The sequence below is a fragment of the Mesoplodon mirus genome (genome assembly GCF_964341445.2).
Source record: "Mesoplodon mirus genome assembly, chromosome: 12".
In the NCBI taxonomy this organism is placed as follows: domain Eukaryota; kingdom Metazoa; phylum Chordata; class Mammalia; order Artiodactyla; family Ziphiidae; genus Mesoplodon; species Mesoplodon mirus.
In genome coordinates this window covers 63,842,805-63,859,342 of record NC_138988.1, presented here as the reverse complement: position 1 = coordinate 63,859,342, position 16,538 = coordinate 63,842,805, and the positions used below count along the sequence as shown (strand labels likewise).

At 36.8% G+C, this 16,538-nt stretch overlaps 1 protein-coding gene across 2 annotated transcripts in view; it reads right to left on the bottom strand.

The window, feature by feature from the left end:
- Positions 1–16,538, bottom strand: part of COL21A1 (collagen type XXI alpha 1 chain) — a 179,095-nt gene that overhangs the window by 40,665 nt on the left and 121,892 nt on the right. For both annotated transcript variants that reach the window (XM_082637999.1, XM_082638000.1), the window contains one exon: positions 9,188–9,241. In XM_082637999.1, the coding sequence (XP_082494125.1) occupies positions 9,188–9,241 (54 nt within the window). The remainder of the gene's footprint in view (positions 1–9,187; positions 9,242–16,538) is intronic.

Genomic DNA, 16,538 nt, shown 5'->3' with positions numbered 1-16,538 from the left:
TCATGCAGCTCAATAGCAAAAAAACAAACAACCCAATCCAAAAATGGGCAGAAGACCTAAATAGACATTTCTCCAAAGAAGATATACAGATTGCCAACAAACACATGAAAGAATGCCCTACATCATTAATCATTAGAGAAATGCAAATCAAAACTACAATGAGATATCATCTCACACCGGTCGGAATGGCCATCATCAAAAAGTCTACAAACAATAAATGCTGAAGAGGGTGTGGAGAAAAGGGAACACTCTTGCACTGCTGGTGGAAATGTGAATTGATACAGCCATGATGGAGAACAGTATGGAGGTTCCTTAAAAAAACTAAAAGTAGAACTACCATATGACCTAGCAATCCCACTACTGGGCATATACCTTGAGAATACCATAATTCCAAAAGAGTCACGTACTAAAATGTTCATTGCAGTTCTATTTACAATAGCTCAGAAATGGAAACAACCTAAGTGTCCATCATCAGATGAATGGATAAAGAAGATGTGGCACATATATACAATGGAATATTACTCAGCCATAAAAAAAAACGAAATTGAGCTATTTGTAATGAGGTGGATAGACCTAGATTCTGTCATACAGAGTGAAGTAAGTCAGACAGAGAAAGACAAATACCGTATGCTAACACATATATATGGAATTTAAGAAAAAAGTATATATATCATGAAGAACCTAGGGGTAAAACAGGAATAAAGACACAGACCTACTTGAGAATGGACTTGAGGATATGGGAAGGGGGAAGGGTAAGCTGTGACAAAGCGAGAGAGAGGCATGGACATATATACACTACCAAACATAAGGTAGATAGCTAGTTGGAATCAGCCGCATAGCACAGGGAGATCATATCGGTGCTTTGTGACTGCCTGGAGGGGTGGGATAGGGAGGGTGAGAGGGAGGGAGATGCAAGAGGGAAGGGATATGGGAACAGATGTATATGTATAACTGATTCACTTTGTTATAAAGCAGAAACTAACACACCATTGTGAAGCAATTATACTCCAATAAAGTTGTAAAAAAAAAAAAAAAAGAGTCATGTACCAAAATGTTCATTGCAGCTCTATTTACAATAGCCAGGACATGGAAGCCACCTAAGTGTCCATCAACAGATGAATGGATAAAGAAGATGTTGCACATATATACAATGGAATATTACTCAGCCATAAAAAGAAACGAAATTGAGTTTTTTGTAGTGAGGTGGATGGACCTATAATCTGTCATAAAGAATGAAGTAAGTCAGAAAGAGAAAAATAAATACCGTATGCTAACACATATATATGGAATCTAAGGGGGGAAAAATGGTCATGAAGAACCCAGGAGCAAGACGGGAATAAAGACATAGACCTACTAGAGAATGGACTTGAGGATATGGGGAGGGGGAAGGGTAAGCTGTGACAAAGTGAGAGAGTGGTGTGGACATATATACACTACCAAACGTAAAGTAGATAGCAAGTGGGAAGCAGCCGCATAGCACAGGGAGATCAGCTCGGTGCTTTGTGACCACCTAAAGGGGTGGGAGGGAGGGAGATGCAAGAGGGAAGAGATATGGGAACATATGTATATGTATAACTGATTCACTTTGTTATAAAGCAGAAACTAACACACCATTGTAAAGCAATTATAGTGCAATAAAGATGTTAAAAAAAAAAAAACAAAAAAACAATGCAGTTTCCTGTGATTCAGTCCCTGATTCTGACTCATTAAGATGGGGTTCGGCCCAGGAAATTGAATTTTAATAGCCATCTCTGGTGATTCTGGCTAAAGTTCTCTGGATCACAGTGCTATTTTTTTTAAGACTCTCTTGAAAATTATTTGCCTTGAGGGTTAAGTTAAGATAGTTATCAAGGGGTTTTCTTGTTTGATTTATAATTTTCTACCAATTGAATTTTCATATAATTTACATATGCCTCTGGTTAAAAACTACTACAGTTCATTTTCCTACCAGTCTTTACTTTTTTTTTTTTTTTTTTGCGGTATGCGGGCCTCTCACTGTTGTGGCCTCTCCCGTTGCGGAGCACAGGCTCCGGATGCGCAGGCCCAGCGGCCATGGCTCACGGGCCCAGCCGCTCCGCGGCATATGGGATCCTCCCAGACCGGGGCACGAACCCGTATCCCCTGCATCGGCAGGCGGACTCTCAACCACTGCGCCACCAGGGAGGCCCCTCCTACCAGTCTTTAAACCTTCATTAAAAATCTTAATAATCTGCCTTTCATGATTAACTTCACTTGTCTTTTTTTTTTTTTTTTTTTTGCGGTACATGGGCCTCTCACTCTTGTGGCCTCTCCCCTTACCCGTTGCAGAGCACAGGCTCCGGACGCACAGGCTCAGTGGCCATGGCTCACGGGCCTAGCCGCTCCGCAGCATGTGGGATCTTCGCGGACCAGGACACGAACCCATGTCCCCTGCATCGGCATGCGGACTCAACCACTGTGCCACCAGGGAAGCCCTTAACTTCACTTGTCTTTAATGGCTTTCAAGAGTCTTAATCCACTGTAGGATTTTGATATACACCTCTGTACAGTACGTTTCTTGAGTGAATTTTCTACTTCCCTAACTGGAGAATAAATATCCCATCCAAAACCACCTGGTACAATGTTGTACATTCTGTGATTGTTCAGCAAATATTAGCACCTGACTACACATCTCAATAAGAATCTGCAACAATTTTAAAGCTCTTTACTGGCGGTTTCAATCCATTTTTGAGATACATTGTTCAGAAGTTCTTCACATTTCACCTAAATCCACCAAGTAAGTGCCTTCTTTTTATGTAGACAGCAGAAAGGAATAAAATTATATCACAACAAAGAAATTATTTGTAGTTCTTAGAACAAATAAATCATCATTCAACTCCTTTCCCCTGGTTTAATTTTAATTTTAGTTCATCAAATTACTCTTTATACTTCATTTGCAAGGAAATGAAAAAGTCTAGTGCCTATGTTCTAATTAGTTACTAAAAGAAATTTATATTCTAATATCTCGTGTTGATAATTTCCGTTGGATTAACTTCATTGTGAACCATTAGTGTACTACAGGACTTGTGGAATGTATTCATAAATACTAGTCTACTCATGATTAATATAATCTTTTGTTAAAACATAGCATGTTTTTTTTTCTACAACCCCCAAAGTGTGTATCTTTGCCAAAAGCATTTCAAAGCCATAATCTTTTAAAGAAACAAAATTAAAACCGAGTAGCACACCTAACTATGACTTAACTATTTCTACTTCAAACAATGGAACACTTCAGTTCAGTATTCAACGTCACAAAATTCATTTTATAGATATCTAAGTATCTAGAACTATTGGCAATCAGTTACCTAATTATTAGATGCTTCCCTGATTCTCAGAAATAAAAATGTATTTTGATATAAGCAAAAATTTTCAAGTGCTATTTCCCAGAAATTCCCCATCTGTGTTTTTACATCACTTAAACAAACCTAGAACATCAGTGATTTTCTGGTGTCAACTTTCAAAGGCATCAAACATTTGTGTAGTGCTCAGTGTGGTACACACTGAAGCATTTTGAAAATATTTTTTAAACATAAAAACCAAGAAAGAGATCTTTAGAATGAAACAATCTAGTTACCAAAGGGTACATTAATCAAATCATATAAAAAAACATAATTTCCACACTCATGAAAGTAGATTGAGTGCAAAACTTTCTCATTTCATCTGCTAACATAGCCATCTATATGGATCATGAACTGAGTATTAAAATAAATTATGCCTTGTCTTGAACAACACTGTTTTATTAATTCTGTATTTTCATGTTTTGAAAATGGAGAACGTATTCAGACTAATTCAAGAATATTGTATAAGGACCTTATACCAAAGGTTTTTAATGAAAGTGTGCAAAACCACCCCTGGCCCCCATATGACTACAGAACATAATTTTAAAGTCAAAGTCCTAAAAGCTTGAAACCTAGACTCAATATCTTGTACCAATTTTCCTCTCACCCACTCTCTTCAAAACAGAGATGGGCATCATCAATCCCCACACCAACGGGAACACAGAGGCCCTGGAAACAGCAATGACATGCTATTGACTTGGAGGATATGTCACCCGTTCTGAGAATTAATCATGCATTATTTCATACATTCAATTGATTTAATTCCTCTTGTCATTTCAAGGTTCAGTAAAGCCTCTTTCAAATTACAAAGAAATGAATAAAGAAGATTCATATAAGTATTCTTTTAATGCTTATTAATGGTCTTACAATGATCACAGTCAAAAAGATTTCTTCAGAACAACAGTAAAAAAAATGATCAGTACCATAGGCACAAAGCTTCTAAATTTAAAATCCATGATGTTGCTTTTTAAAGTCATTTGATGGTGGTCTGGTTTTACTATATCAATAAAATCATTCATGGTAGAAAAGAAACAGATCCATAAGTAAACCTAGTGGGACTTGATTAATTTGTACAGATAATGGGCCAACAGTTGCTTAGTAAGGTTAAAGAAAAAGATATAATATTTTTGCAGTCATGACAATGCCAAATGCCATGCTTTGGGAGACCAAAAAGTTGTAGATATTGCTTACAAATGTAGTCACTCCTGTAGATAAACTGGACATTTACATTATTTAATTCAAAATGCATTCTAAGAGTTATTCTCAATCAGGTTTTAAAACATAACGCTGGAACTAGCATTATTACAATAATAAATACAGTTGAATTTTCCAAATTTTCTTAGTTGTTAAATGTGGGCTGCCTTCACACTAAGTGCCATATGAAATTCCTAATGGCAGATATCAGGTTAAGGTTCTTTCACTCAACACATACGGAGGATGTGCCCCTCCTGGTTCCTGAAAGAGGAGTGGGAAAAAAAAATCTTACAAACATGTACCGACTTTAAAAAGCTTGCCATACAATTGCAAATCAAATAAGAACAGCATCTCAACTAGTGGGGCTTTTTCCTCCTACCTTTCTCCTAAATCGAAATAAAAAAATACAGTGAAGTGGGTAAATAAAGACACCTCCACAAAGCTAGTATAACAAAGTAGATTATTCCACGTGGGAAACGACCACAGCAAGTCAACATTAACTTCCCCCGAGGATTTTATGCCTTTGACCTCTATGCATAACATGGCATATCACATAATCGCACCATAGAAAAGGTGATTAAACAAAAGATCTACTTGTCTTAAGGCATCCTTAACTAAGAAAGATGTGCTCACCTCTGTAGGTCCAGGAAATGTGGCATCCTTTCTCTCTTCATGGGGCTCCAGGGATCTCAGCTCCAAGAGTAGAACCCAAGTCCTGCCTACAAGTCTTCACCATGAGTCATCATGCTCTGTGCACAGTGGGCAGGCTGGTGATCAGAAAACTAGGGATCTGATGGATCAGACGCCTGAGAACAAATGCTACACTAAACACAGGACGTCATCAGGCTGGGACCAGCATAGAACAGCTATGATGAACATCAGGGGAAATGATGACAGTTCAGGTAACTTGGTCAACAACAACTGGCCAAAGCCAAGTAGCTGTTCAATGTGATAATTTGGTCGATAAGCTGATTTGATCAAAAATGAATGTGTGCAGTTATTGTTTTTCAACTATGAGTAAATTTGGTGTGCTGCTGCTCCTGTACTGCCCTGTCTCCCCGTCCACCTAACTGCACAAGGTAAAATCAGAATGATTTTGCAAGTTAGGAAGACACATTTCCAACAACTGAGCATTCCTTGAAGCAATCTGATGGTTCTCCATTCCTTGGCACAAAAATGGAAATGCAGTCTGACAAGCTTAATATGTTTGAAAAACAAAGAAACACTGCACAACACGCAAAAGCCATGCCTTAATTTTTAAATAATGTATTACAAAAACAATAACATGCTCACAGGAGAAAATAAAGCACAGACAAGCAAAAACTGGAACATAACAGACATCAAAAAGCAATATGGCTGGAAATAAGCAAAGTAACCAAAACATGACTAAACCACATGTTTGCCATGTAGATCCTTCCTTATGCATACATATTCATAGAGTATTATATTTTTACATGACAGTTTACATACATAACACATTAAGTATCAGACATTTAAGTTGTTCCAATTGTGCAATATGATGAATAATAGTACAGAGAAGACATATGGGCTAAAAGTTACCAAATAGAATAATGCAAAGATGTAGAAAAATATGAAGTGGACAAAAGAAGTTTTGCAAAACATATGACAGTTTAACAAACTGATGAATCAGAAAATATTAGTGATTGAGGAGTCTCACTTTTAACCAAATTGTCATTTAAACCTGCTTATCTACTTGCTTTAAGCCCAAATATTTTTGATCAACACATGTGCTACAAAGAGTTTGATATGTATCAGTAGGACTCACAGGCTTTTTACATAGATTCATTACATAAATGATTGTTAAAGATTAGACTAGATGAGAAGCCCAGTGTACTCGTCTACCATGGCTGCTGTAAAAAGTTTCCAGAAACTTGCTAGCTTAAAGCAACAGAATGTTATTCTCTCACAGTTCTGGAGGATGGAAATCTGTACTCCCCCAGAGGCTCTAGGGGAGAATCCATCCCTTACCTTTTCTGCCTTCTGCCAGCATTCCTTGACTTGCAGCCACATCACTCCAATTTCACTGCCTCCTCTGAGAAATCTCAGTTCTGCTCTTAAGGACTTTCAACTGATTAGATTATCCTCCCTTCAGACAAGCCAGGATAATCTCCTCAAGACCCTTAATTTAATCACACCTGCAAATACCCTTTGTTCAAATATGATAACGTTTATCAGTTTTAGTTATTAGGATCTGATATCCTGGTGGGGGGAACACTTTTCAACTTACTACACCTAGTATTCACAGAAATTCTTCTAAAACTGTCTTGAATCTGACCCACTATTTCTTATTGGAACTATATTCGTCCCCATGTTTCCATGTCTACTCTAAGGATGCAAAGTATACGCCTCTTATTTGAATGCCTTTGCTATTGTCCGATGTGAAAATATCATAGGATCACCTCCCCAGATGAAATTAATTCTTCTTGCTCTATTTCTTGTTTATTGCTTGGTCTTCCTGTGCCTCGATCCACACAGCAAGACTTTGAGAGTCATCCTTTTTCATGTTACCCACATCCAGTCAATCCCCGAGCTCTGCTGATGCTTTGTTAGTTCATTTCAGATCAGTCCCACTCTCCCTCTCCCAACTCTGAATATTCTTGCCTTAGCTGGAGGTGGAGGTGGCAGGGCTCAGCTGGCCTGCTGCTGGGCTCTGCCCTCCACCTCTGCCCCCCTTTACCCACTCTCTTTTCTGCTGTCAAGTGACCTCTCTAAAACTTTCTAAATATTTCTGAACACCTTGCTTCACTACTTAGAACCTTTGAATGCCTCCGATTACTCTCAGATTTAAGTCCAAATAGCACAGACATACAAGGCCTTTCTTGATTTGGCCTCTCCCTACCCCTGCAACCTCATCTAGTATTTCTATCCCATCCCCTCCATCTATCCTAAGCAATTTGACATAATTTCAGTTTTCCCAAAGTATCACGATTTCTTTCATTTCTATATTTTGGAATACGTTACAGGTTTCTGCCTTAGGGGACAAACAAGAAGACAACTCCTATTTATACTCCACAATCTGGCTAAGAGAACATCTTGTTTAAGAATGTATCCTTATACTTTTTAAATAAGTAAATTTTATACAGTAGTATGTGAATCATATCTCAATAAATGGTTATTAAACAAGAAGAATGCATCCTTTTCAATGATGTACCAAAACTCATTTAGCATCATATACATCTCCTACAACTTTGCAAGCCTCCCGCACCTCCCTCTATAACATTTATATGATGTTTGCATCTATTGGCTCATCTGACTCCGGAGGGCAGGACCCTGACAAGTTCATCTTCATTTTCTCCTCAATTAATATAATGTCTGGCACAAAGCAGACAGTAAATGCTTGTTGAATGAATGACTAAAGGATTATAATCCTTAAACACAGTGATACACAGTTGAAACAAATTCTAATAAATCTAGCAAGTGTTAGAACTGAGTTTATCACCTGGATTGAAGTCAACTGGGTATCATTTGTCACTTAGAATGTAAATTACCCTAAGGACTAAATTACTCTTAGGATTGACCAATACCAGCCTTTAGATTCCAAGGCACAGTCATGTACATGTAATTGTACTTTAAAGCAATGTAATCATTTCCCAATGAAATACATCCTTTGTCCTCAATTTGAATTCTAAGAGTTAGTGTTCATATTTATCAATCTGCATGCAGGAATGAATCACCATCTGGCTACTATAAGCTGTGTTTAATTAGCTTTAAAGCATTTTTCTAAGAGTGTCCATCCTTCCAACTTAAGCACCACTAATTTTCTTGGCTGCCACATTATAGAACAAATAAAGTAAACATATCCTTTTTAGTGGGGCCAAAACATTCATTACAAATACTTAACACCAGCATCCACACACAACCCACGAGTCTTCCTTCATTTCTTTGCATCACCAAATATATAAACTTTCTTTTTTTTTCCTGTTTTCAAAGCTTTTTCACAAATGGTAAAGATCAATCTTCATGAGATATATTACTAACAACGAAGTTTTCATTAATTGTCAAAATAACAGAATAACATAATGCTATATGTTCTTAGTTGGAAGAGAGTACAGCCCAGAAGAATTATATATGGATAACATGGGCAAACTTTAGATACATAATCTACTGATTACTTTCCTAACAGAGTACATCTCCTGGCACAGCAACCTGGCTTCCTCTCCACCATTCAGCAAGAAAGACAGAGGAGTCAGAGAAAAAGGAATAAGGGGTCCTTTCTTGCCTTCTCTGAGCTGATGGGGTGGGGTGGGAGAGGGGATACAGTCTCACTTAGTAACTCCCAGTTTTCTATCTGCTGGTTTAGGAGGAGAGATTGTATCTAAATAACCTCCACTATCCCACTGCCATGATTCCTTGTCTCAGCACCACGCTTGTCTTTTTTTAGAACTTTGTGATTTAGACTCATCACATAAATTTCCTGTTAGCAAAATTCTTCCCAGTTTGTAAAAGAGGATTGAATATTTTAATATTTTACAGTATTCCACAAAGAGCTTCTACAATCCTAGTCTGGAAGTCACTGAACAAGCATAGGGCATCTGGGAGGAGAACTTAAATAGTCAAAGGATTTCATGACAGGAGAAGGACGTCATTCTTTAGAACTGAATCAAGAAGATACTCACAGGCTCACCCCGTGATCCATCCTGCCCTGGAGCACCTGGAGGTCCTGCTTCTCCCTTTTAATGATAAAAAGAAATAGAGAATTCCGTTTGTACATATGCTCACTAAAATAATAATATGTGACATTACATACTAAAGCATGTTAAATATAAACAAAAACAAAAATTACTTCTGTATTTTTTCCCCTTTCCTTTCTTTTTTTAAAAATTGAAGTATAGTTGATTTACAATGTTGTGTTAGTTTCAGGTGTACAGCAAAGTGATTCAGTTATACATATATATTCAGTTTTATGTATTTTTTTTCAGGTTCTTTTCCATTATAGTTTATTACAAGATATTGAATATAGTTCCCTGTGCTATACAGTAGGTCCTTGTTGTATGGATTATTGATATCAACTTTTCCTGACATCAGATAACTCATTCTGAAATTCATAAGGTGACTATATAAATATCAAATCTATACATGACAGCAGATAATTGAGTTGTTATAAAATAACTGGGGTACTTGTATACTTCTTATGAGAATAGGATTATTCTTCTCTTCAAAGTAAATGTGACTTATATCACATTTATATCAGTCTTTTTCATATCTATTTGTATTTTTACTTTAAAATTTTTCACCTGTCGGACATAATGTGACCTTGCCTCTCAAGAGTTGCATTTTAAAATCAAAAGAAAACTTTCATTAAGAATGCAGCTATTTATAGGTTATTACTTGAAATTATTTAGCACTTTAATCCAGTATCTATTTAAAATAAATATCTAAAATGTGTATTTTAAGTAACTGTTCAAATTATAATAGTTTTCAGTTATATATCTTTAAATTACTCTGCTCAAATTATTTATGCACCTTATTTTACACCCACTTTCTGGAACGCTATAAGTTTTTCCCAAATGAATCAATTGCTAGCATGTAAAAACGTATCTGACACTATGCCTACTAAAACAATAAGTATTAGTTGAATTTAATCCTAAAATGTATAATATCCACAGATCAATACAGGTATTAAAGTGCCTGGACGAAAATAAAGAGCGGTTGGGGAGAGTCCCTTGAAATAGACACAGACACACACCATACACACACCCTCAAACATTTAGACTTTTTGAAACCTATCAGTCATCAAGAGCCTTGATACTGTGTGTCTGCTCAGCAAAGTATTACATCTTAACAAGCAAAGTTCTCTGCAAACAATTGTGCCACACTTGGCATTGTGCCAGAGAGAACATTTCATCCTACATGAGAGCAAGAGAGAAAGTAAAACAAAAACGAAAATATTTTTCTTGTAAATAACTCAAATACCTGAGTCAAAATAAGTTTAAGGAGGAAAAAGTCTCAGAATACATGCGCTGAAGTATATGCCAACACCATAGTTTCATATTCTAATGAACTCCCCAAATTGTACAAAATGAACCACAGAGGGAAGAACCAATAATACTTGGCTAACACAATCAGCTCTTAGGAAAAAAAATCCAGCCTTATCACATTATATAAACACTGCTTCCCCCACTTTTATGAATTCTTGCAATTCATTAGCACAGTGAAATACCAGCTAAAGCCAAATGTTTCATCTGTTCCAATTTTATTTACAAACACTAGATGACAGTTGAGGATAGAAGGGAAAAGGATAATGTTTTCCTGTAAATTAACCAAACTAGAGGGCAGGGAGGTCCTGCTTACCCAACGGTTCTACAGAAAATCTTATGAAAATATCAGAGAAACAGAGATGGATGTTAGATTCACAAAAGCCACAAGTTAAAAAGCCTAAACGATTAGAGAAAAGGGCTGTGGCAGGGCCTAATGCCAGAGGGAAATTATACAATGACAATCCTGAACTCGACACTCACAGCAGTAGTCAGTGTAAGCAGCTTTGGGCAGGAAAAATCTCTTTGCAGGAAAGAGCTTTCTGCAGGGGGCACCCCTTTGTCTTGACACTAACCTTACACCAGGCACCCCTGGGCTCTACTCATCTCAGGCCCTAGCACACCTTTCAAATATTTTGATCACATAATACTTTGCCTAACTTGTTGCTTCTTTCTGTAGATCAAAGAAGTAGAAATGAAGAATAAGTAATTACCAGATGACCAGAATTTTTCCCTAGCTTCCCATTCAGTAATCTCGCAAACTGTGTGAACAAGATAGGATCTAAAGAAAGATCACGAGGAGTTGACAAGTCTGCACTCAAGCTGGCATACGGGGGCGGTGGGGGATGGCAACCACTCTGACCCCCTAGCCCAATGATTAACTGAGATTACTTCCTGTTTCCCTTTAAAAGCTTTCATGGCTGAGCAGAATCTTCGGAGGTGGTTTTTGGGAGGACACTGAGTCCATCATCTCCCCAGATTGCTGGCATTCTGATTAAAGGCAACTTTCCTCTCTACCAACATTTTATGATTTTGTAAGTGGTGAACAGCGGGACCAATTTGATAACATCAGGTGGAATCACCTGTGTTAGTGGTTCTCAAGGATGGTCCCCACCCCAGCCAGATCAGCTTCACCTCACTTGGGAACTTCAAAACGTAAACTTTCAGGCCTTGCTGCAGAACTACTGAGTCAGAAACTCTGGATGGCGGGACCCAGAAATGTATGTGAAAGCTAATTCTGATGATTTGAGAACGGATGGCAGAGTTGTAAGTCATTAGTTTGCTTAACTTCTCTCACCTCCAGGTACTGTCATATGTGATTGTCGTACTTAAGCAAATCTGTAGTTTAGATCATCTGTATATAAATTAAAGGCGGGAGGAGACTTGTCCAACAGCAGAAACAACTAATTTGGGATTACATGGCTACTTTGGTTGGTAAAGATCTCTCCTTTTACTTTGGTGACCATTAACCCAGTCTTAATATTTTATTCTAATTAGGAGATTTTTTTTTTAAAAAGTAACCATCAGCAACATATATCAATAATGGAGTTCCACAATTATTTGAGAATTTAATTTCTTCTTATTCTTTCTGCTTCTTGTTAGGACAGATAATCAGAATGATACAGAATCATATGAATAAAACAGCATCTACTCTTTATAATATACGGCAGTGATTCTCCAACTCTAGCTGCATCAGAATCACCTGGAGTGTTTGGTAAACTGCAGATGGCAGATCCCATTTCAGAGTTTCTAATTCAGTAGTTCTGGGGTGAATTCCAAGAATCTTCATTTCTAACAAGTTTCCAAGAGGTGCTGATACTGCTGGTCTTGCAATGACACTTTGAGAACCACTGATCTAGCCCAGATCTTAAGAAAGAGATTCCACACCCTTTCTGCCCTCCCCCACCCCTTTCTGTGGAACCACAGTGGCTTTGTATGGCTTTTCACTTGGCACTGAGTTTTACAATGGCCAGATTGTTCAGCAGGTGTCTCTATGTAGGAACTGTTTTCCTGGCTTGCACATTCTTTAAAGGTAAGAAACACATCCTATGTGAGGTTTTTTTGTTTGTTTGTTTGTTTTAATCACCCAGAATACTTAGAATAGCGCTGAACACACAATATACGAATATATGTAAGACTATATGTTCCCTGATTTGCAAACATTGGAGCACATTAAGGAAGGAGGAATGGATGATTTATTCTTAAGTACTCCATTTTCAGAAGATAAAGGAAATGGGAAAAACATTTGCAGATAGGCCTATCGCATATGCTGTTGGATGATTATGCAGTGTAATTATGACAAGATGATGGCCAGTAATCTTTACGTAGGAAAGTTCTCTTCATTCTTTTAATAATGTTTCATTGGGATGATTTCTGCTTAGTCATTTTCTATAAAATTATCCAGTGTGATACACAACTAGTATATGAAATTCAATACTGTAACCAGAACTTAATCAGATCACTTGATTGCTTTTATGACCTGGAGATTCTGGTATAAACCAATATGTTTGGCTCGTGGAGAAAAAGGCATATAGCATGTCCTCACCTCTAATTTATCATTTTGCTATTCTATTATTAATTCTTTCTTGATGTAAGATAATTGAGAAAATGTCATGCTAACATTATTCCTCAATCCAGTATCTGCAGCTAATGTCAAAGATGATTTATTCCACAAGAAACCAGTTATTTTTAACAAGTAAATTTAATCCGAAACAGAGATGTGAAACTTACATTGCTTGTGTATTTCCTTTCATGTGGTGGTCTTTGGTACTCACCCACAAAAAAATAAAAGGATGGGGATTAATTTAGTTTGTGGCCATTTCAATCCTCAAAATCTGGTGGAAGGTGTGTGACCATTAAAATATAATTTAATTTGGAAGAAGATCCTTACTTTGTTATTAAATACTTTAATTTGACTTTGCTCTTACTTCATGGTTTGTTCTTAGTATGTAAACACATCTCTAGCATGCCAGAGAATATATTGAAGATGTAAGACTGGGGAAGCTTCTCCTGGCTGACCAAATAAACAGACAAGAAGTTTGGAAAGCATCATGCATAAAGGGAATCACACAAACCAGGCCTGGAATTCTGGCTCTGCCATGTAACTGACTGTGCACTTTGGGGTAAATTCTTTAATTGCTCTTAATCTGATCTTAATGTCAAAATGACATTGATATTCCCAACTTCATAGATTTTTTAGGAAAATAAAATAAGAGCCTTTGTGAAAGTGCCTTGCACAGCTCTAGAAACAGAAGGAGAGATCCAGAAAAGTTAGCTAGTCTGCTGCCACCAAAGAATGGGAGTTTTAACAGTTCTTTACTCTTACGATTTGCTTCAGGATACACTATTTTCAAATAACGTTATTTTTTAATTTGTACCGCTATGGTTTGGCATTATAATTTAGGCAGAGTGAATTATTTTTTAACTGCTTGAAACAACACATATTGATTATTTCATAATTTCTGGGGCCAGAAGTCTGGGCATGGCTTTACTGAGTTCTCTGTGTAGGGTCTTATAAGGTGCTAATTGGGAGGTCTGCTGGTCTGTTTTCTCATCTAGAGGCTTGACTGCAGAAGTATCTTCATCCACATTCACTCAGTTTGTTGGCAGAATTTGTTTCATTGCCACCAATGGCTACTTACTTCATCAAGCCAGCAAGGAAATTCCCCAGAGCAAGCAGGCTCTAAGTGGAGCTTTTCATAATGTAACATCATTACAGGAGTGACATCTGTTGATTAGAAGCAAGTCATAGGTCCTGGGCACACTCAAATGTAGAGGTTTATGAAAAGGCTGGAGCACCAGGAGGTGGTGGCCACTTTCAATTCTGCCTGGCACAATTATTGTCACATATCCCTGTAAGGGTTGTACTATTTTGCTTTGCTTCCAGCAATGTATGAAAATGCTTGTTTTCTCACAGCCTTGCCAAGCAGACTGTACTATCAAGCTTTTGAACTTCTGCCAACCTAATGGGTGGGTAATTATATCTTGGCATGGTTTCAATTTGTATTTCTCTTATTATGAGTGAAGCTGAACATCTTCATACATTCAAGAGCCATTTTACATCTTTTTGGTTTTGAGAATTATATATTCATGTCTTTTTCCCCTCTCATCTATGTATTTATTTTTATTGAAATATAGTTGATTTACAATATTATATTAGTTTCAAGTGTACAGCATAGTGATTCAATATTTTTATAGTTTATACTCTCTTTAAAGTTATTACAAAGTAACAGCTATATTTTCCTGTGCTGTACAATATATCCTTGTTGCTTGTCTACTTTACACAGAGTACTTTGCATCTATTAATCCCTTATCCCTATCTTGCCCCTCCTCTCTTCCTTCTTCCCACTGGTAACCACTAGTTTGTTCTCTATGTCTGTGAGTCTGTTTCTGTTTTGTTATATAAATTCTTTTATTTTATTTTTTTAGATTCCACATAAAAGTGATAACATATAGTGTTTGTCTTCCTCTGTCTGACTTATTTCACTAAGCATAATACACTCTAGGTCCATCTACATTGTTGCAAATGGCAGAATTTCATTCTTTTTTATGACTGAGTAATATTCCATTGTGTATATACACCACATCTTTATCCATTCATCTGTTGATGGACACTTGGGTTGCTTCTATATCTTAGCTATTGTACATAGTGCTTCTATGAACACCGGGGTGCATGTATCTTTTTGAATTAGTGTTTTAATTTATTCAGATATATACCCAGGAGTGGAAATGCTGGGTCACATGGTACTTTTATTTTTAGTTTTTTGAGAAGCCTCCATACTGTTTTCAAAAGTGGCTGCATCAATTTACATTCCCACCAACAGTGTACAAGTGTTCCTTTCTCTCCACATCCTCTCCAACATTTGTTATTTGTGTTCTTTTTGATGATAGCCGCTCTGACAGATATGAGGTGATATCTCATTGTGATTTTGATCTGCATTTGTCTAACAGTGATGTTGAGCATGTTTCATGTGCCTGCTGTCCATCTGTATGTCTTCTTTGGAAAAATGTCTATTCAGATCTTCTGTCCATTTTTTAACTGGTTTTTTTTTATATTGAGTTGTATGAGCTGTTTATATATTTGAGATATTAATCCCTTGTACATCATATCATCTGTAAATATTTTCTCTCACTCAATAAGTTGTCTTTTTGTTTTGTTGAGGGTTTCCTGTGCTGTGCAATAGCTTTTAAGTTTAATTAGTTCCCATTTGTTTATTTTTGCTTTCTTTTTTTTGCCTTAGAAGACAGATCCAAAAAATATTGCTATGATTTATGTCAAAGGTGAATATTGTTAAAATACCCATGCTACCCAAAGCAATCTACAAATTTAATGCAATCCCTATCAAAATACCCATGAGATTTTTCACAGAAGCAGAACAAATAATCCTAAAATTTATATGGAGCCACAAAGTTCCTTGAATTGCCAAGGTTACCTTGAGAAAAAAGAACAAAGCTGGAGGTATCACACTCCCTGACTTCAGACTACACTACAAAGTTACAGTAATCAAAATTGCATGGCACTGCCACAAAAACAGACATGCAGATCAATGGAACAGAACTGAGAGCCCATAAATAAACCCACACTCCTATGGTCAAAGGAATCAAGAATTTACAATGGAGAAAACGTCTCTTGAATAAATGGTGCTGGGATAACCAGACAGCTACAAGTAAAAGAATATAATTAGACCACTCTCTAACACCATATACAAAATTAATTCAGAATGAATTAAAGACCTAAATGTAAGACCTGAAACCATAAAACTTCTAGAAGAGAGCATAGGCAGAAATCTCTCACTTCCAATCCAAGAACATGGAATATCTTTCCATTTCTTTGTGTCATCTTCCATTTCTTTCATCAGTGTTTTATAGTTTTTGGAGTATAGTTCTTTCACCTCCTTGGATAAGTTTACTCCTAGGTATTTTATTCTTTTTGGTATAACTTTAAATGAGATTCTTCTTTGGTTTCTCTTTATGCTAGTTCATTATTAGTACA